Genomic DNA, 4942 nt, shown 5'->3' with positions numbered 1-4942 from the left:
GAAACTAAAAACATTTCATCTCCTTCATGTTTTTAAATAGTGTTACAGGATAAGTGGCCTGACCATTCATATGCCACCTTTAAATTCACATCAATTCATAATTTATTCAGGGTCATCACAGTAATCAATACTCCCTCTGTATCAAAATATAAGATGTTTTTTGACAGTGTCAAAAAAGTCTTATATTTTGATACGGAGGGAGTAGTAGACTCAGTCTACTTATAATATTAAGTTGATATGTTTATAAGCCCAGGATGAGATGCAGCATACAATAACTAATCTAAGTGTTGTGACCATATCTAAGACAAACTTGCACATATGAACATGGAAAAAGATCGAATCTCTCAATCTAGGTATACTCAAAATTGGAGGATCAACTACCTTGGTAATCAAAACGAAACTTTTGAATCTGGTATCTTCTTTAATATACTTATAAAAAAATGGTGGACATTTTTTTTACTTTATTTTAAAAAAAATTGCTTGTAGAAAGTAATTACCCCTTTTTATCTGAGTGCATTTTAAAAAATTGCTTGTAGAAAGTAATTACCCCTTTTTATCTGAGTGCCTATGAAAGTTCAATCAGAGTTTCAGCTTAAGCTGTCCATTCCTATCCGAAAGTGCTACTCTGCCCCAAACTCAAATGCACTCACCATGAACAGTAAAAATCCAAAAACATGTAAAAAGAGTAAAAAAAAAAACCTGAATTTTTTTGGCGACAAACATTTCTTAGTTTTCTACCTACGTGCAAATTTCCGTGAAGGAATGACATTTGTGCTGGTCTGTGAGGAAAAACTAAAAAGGTGCTCCAAATGCTTTAAAACCTAGCCTTTTTGCAGCATCGATTGTGTTTTATTGCCCCAAATATTACAAATGTTTTTTTCTTCACGGAAATTTGTGCATAGGTAGAACATTAAATCATGCTTGTTTCCAAAAGAAAAAAATGAGATTAGTTTCACTATTTTTCGGATTTTAATTTTTATCAGAGTGCATATGTGCTTAGTAGCCAAAAATCCATGTCCATTCCTATCTCACTATGATCAAGATTGTTCAAACCATGTAATACACGTCCAATGCGGTATCCAGCTGGTTTTGCTCTTCAGACCCACTAAGCAAAATTAATAAAATCAATACATCAAGACGAAGACTAAATATATGCTGAAGAAACAGAATCAAGCAATAAAGAAACTAGCCTAAATTTCTCCATCTTATAGACCTTTCTGTTTCTGTATCCTTGTGGGAATACCAACCGGTAAATTGTTATCTTCCATGCAGGAAATATATAAGCAATTGAGTTTATCTATAGGAGCACAAATTAGAGAAGTTATGGATTATCCGATTTTAATAAAATATGTGACTATAGATACAGGTAATCACGATAAAAAATGAAAACAATACTGAAGTTTACCTGGAGCCCCAGGAACTGGTAAAATAGGAGGCCTTGCAAATGGCCCACCAGGTTGTGGATGTTGAGGATAAACATGTTGCATCATGGGTGTGGGCAGAATCGGAAGACGGGGACGAGGCATATTTCCTGGATATTGAAGAAGATGTTGGTTGAAAGGAGCGCCAACTTGGAATGCTGCAGCTTGTCCCAGGTGTTCCTTTATCCTTTGATCAATCAAACTTTGAGTTTGCTGCTCCTCGAATTGCTGATAGTAGTTACGAACATTTGCCTAAAAATGTTTCACATGAAAACCAGTGTACACATAAGAATAAAAAAGATCTATGAAGGTAAAAAGAAAGAATACCTTGTGTTTGTATCCAGCATTGTGTTGCTTACGGACAGATGGCTGCACCATTATTGACATGTGTGATTAGTTCAAAGATAGGTATAAAAATAAGCACACCAGAGCAAAGGATAAAAGAGTTAGAATTACACTATCATTTGAAAACCAGTGTGGGTTGTATTTTGTATTTTGTATTTTGTAAATATCCAATTGCACTCAAATGCAATAATGTTTACCTACTGAAATGAAAAAAAGAATATTACTGCACATCGTCTGATGATTATACATCAATAGATGATCACCTAGTGCCTAATTTTATGTTTCCGGCTATGGAAAGCAGGGCACACAACTCTCCTGCAGTCCACTTTTTTGGCTTGGGATGTCAGAATTCAATTAAGTGGCTCGTACAGTTAAGTCACTGACCACTGAAGAGCTTGCAAAGTCAGCAACATAATCATGCCAAATTGGCATACCACCCAGCAGCATACCTGGTTTGCTACTCTATAACATTCATGATAACAAAATGACACTTGATAATCTATAAAGCTGATTAGCACGATGAACCTGGCTCCTTGAATAGATTCACATGCTTGCCAGATCACAGTCACAGCCATCTTAAATAAACGTTACTATCTTAAAGAACATGCTAGTAGATGAAACATATCCACGGACTTGGCAAAAATACTGAACTGAACAGCCCAGATGAATATAATCTAAGTACTAAACAGCACTTAATACTGAATGTCTGTTCTTGAAAAAGAAACATGAATACTAATCAATATACTCCAATGACAAAGAAAGTATTTGTTGCGGTGGAAGCTAAAACTAATCTTAGGTTCGACAGAATTACTACATTCCCTGGAGCAAACTAGGCTAAGCTCAAATCGCTGCACACAATCATATGAAACACTGAAAATAACTAAGCAAACTTGTACTCATTTTTGTTGTCAAGCATAATAAAAATTGATTGGAAAAAGGAAGCACTAACCGAGTCATGGGTCAGATAAGTGTCGCAGTAATCGCAATAATACCTGCAAGCCAAGAACAAGGGGATGTCAATTCAAGCAAAAGATGAACAACAAGATTCAAGCACAGAGCACCAAAGCATGGCAGGCAGTAAAAAAGTCTCAATGTACACAGGAAGCACAACAAGACCCTTCATCAGTTCTCTACTGTAAGCCCCAGATTCCTACTTGACGAATCTATCTACCTACCTACTCGACCAAAGAGATAATCGGCGAAATCACTGTGCCGTCTTCTCCATATATGGACCATGGTGGCTTTGCCCAACGTAGCAATTGGCGCGTCCTCTAGCCTTTTCCCGTTTCCCATTCAACCAAAAATCCCCCTCCTTCCTCACGGTTTTCTACAGGCCCCGAGCAACCATCGGGGGCCTAAGCTAGGGTTTCAAATTAACAACGCCCATCGTACCGTACCATCCCCTCGAGCCACAACCACTGCACCTAGATCAAAAGAGTCAAACACTCACCGAGGCATCGCGGTGGCAAAAGACGGCGACGGCGACGGCGGCGGCGGCGGCGGCGGCGGCTGCGGAAGAGAATCTCGTCTCGGTCACAAGGTGTTAGAGGGGGACGACGATTAGACGTCGCGATGCTTCCTTAAACCCTCGCATATAATAATCTGCTAGAAATTTCCCGTGCCCGGGTTGGGAAAATCCTATTGGACGCACATTGCGTCAAACTGTCGGAGCTTGGCAGGCGAGCGACCGAGCAGCGACGCGACAGGCCGGCCCAGTACACCTACAACGCTAGCCGGTTTTGGGAACCTCCTAGAGATTCCCTGAAACCAGTTTTTTTTTCTTTTACCGGTTTTTCTGTTTCTTTTTCTACTTTCTTCTTTATTTTCTTCTTTTCGTTTTCTATTTTTTTTCAAGGTTATTTAATATTTTTAATCTAGGTACATATTCAGATTTTGTTCTTAGTTTACGAAAAATGTTCCTGCTTTTTAAAAAGTTCAAAATTTAAAAAAAAATCTGGTTTTCGAAATATGTTCAAACGGGCGGTGTATTCGGATTCGTCTCGTCGTTCTGAGCAACTTTCATGTACAAAGTTTTTTCATCCGAGTTACGGTTTATTTTATATGATTTTTCAAAGTTTTAAACATTTTTCTAAAATTTAATCTAATTCCAAAATAAGAGTGAAATGGCTAGGTGCACCCGGTGCAGTGCACCAGACGTGCACCTGTGAGGCTAGCTAGCGGGTCCAGTCAACTACTGAGTCAGCAGTTGACTGGTCCAAGGTTGACCGGTCAACTGGTCCGGTGGGACCCGCGTGTCAGCGACCCAAGTTTTAATAGCCTTTTATTTTACTTCTTTTTTTTAACCAAACGGGTTAACTATGCAGCGGGCCACCCGTCAGTGAATGATTAGGGGCCATTAGTACTAATTGCGGCCATGTTAGCGCCTTAAAGACGCCAGGGCCGAGCACACCGGAGTTTGGCCGCCCGGCCGTTTCCGTTGATGTGGGGAGGCGCGGCTGAAGCCGTTGGGGAGCTGGGAGCCGCGCGCGTCGGACGGTGGTCGCGGGACGGCCGGGGGTGCAACGCAGCGGCGCCTACGGCGAGCGGGGCGGCGGACGATGAAGGCGGGCGCGGGCGCGGTCGCAGTCGCCATGCGTGGGTGCCGGACTCGGGCGGCGAGGGGCGGCACCGGGGGCAGAGACCGAGCGGCGGAGGGCGCAACGGAGCACGGAGGCGAAGCAGGGGCGGTGGTGTACAGGAGCAGCAGGCGGACGGGCGCGGGACTCGTCGAGATTCGGCTATGGTCAACCAAATCGAGCGCAGAAAGGCGCGTTCGAATGAGTGAACGACCATGCGTTCAACGGTGTGAGCAACACGAGCAGAAGTGGCCGGAGTCAATCGCTGCGGCAGAAGGTGGGCGTCTCCGGCATCGGTGCTACGCGAGGAGATCGAGTGAGCTACGGCCATAGGCAGCATCAGCGCGAGGCAACGGATCGAGGGGGGGGCAGAGGGGAAACGCGTGTATGCTCACCGCGGAGGCACAGGGTGGCCCGATGAAAGCTTAGTAGCAGCAGAACGACGACAATCGTCGATGGCGCGATGGTGGCCAAAGGAGGAGGAAGACGGCGTCGATCCCGGTGATGGAGAGGCGGAGAGGTCGAACTCAAGGGTGCTGGCGATGTAGTCGAGTATGACGGAGCTTCAGGACAAGTTACGAGCTTGCGGGAACGATGGAG

At 43.3% G+C, this 4942-nt stretch overlaps 1 protein-coding gene across 2 annotated transcripts in view; it reads right to left on the bottom strand.

Annotated features, from left to right (window-relative positions):
* LOC119322719 (U1 small nuclear ribonucleoprotein C-1-like) overlaps nt 1-3384 on the bottom strand; it is a 5731-nt gene extending 2347 nt beyond the window's left edge. Inside the window, exons 1-4 of one of the 2 annotated variants that reach the window (XM_037596224.1) lie at nt 3217-3384; nt 2716-2758; nt 1749-1790; nt 1406-1673 (exon numbers count right to left, since the gene is read on the bottom strand). In XM_037596224.1, coding sequence (XP_037452121.1) covers nt 1406-1673; nt 1749-1790; nt 2716-2758; nt 3217-3224 — 361 coding nt within the window. In that variant the 5' untranslated portion in view covers nt 3225-3384. The remainder of the gene's footprint in view (nt 1-1405; nt 1674-1748; nt 1791-2715; nt 2759-3216) is intronic. The other variant, XM_037596223.1, reaches the window with a different exon arrangement.
* Between the last annotated feature and the right edge of the window lie 1558 nt (nt 3385-4942).

This window comes from Triticum dicoccoides, chromosome 6B (assembly GCF_002162155.2).
Source record: "Triticum dicoccoides isolate Atlit2015 ecotype Zavitan chromosome 6B, WEW_v2.0, whole genome shotgun sequence".
Classification (NCBI taxonomy): domain Eukaryota; kingdom Viridiplantae; phylum Streptophyta; class Magnoliopsida; order Poales; family Poaceae; genus Triticum; species Triticum dicoccoides.
This window is presented reverse-complemented; position numbering and strand designations above follow the sequence as displayed.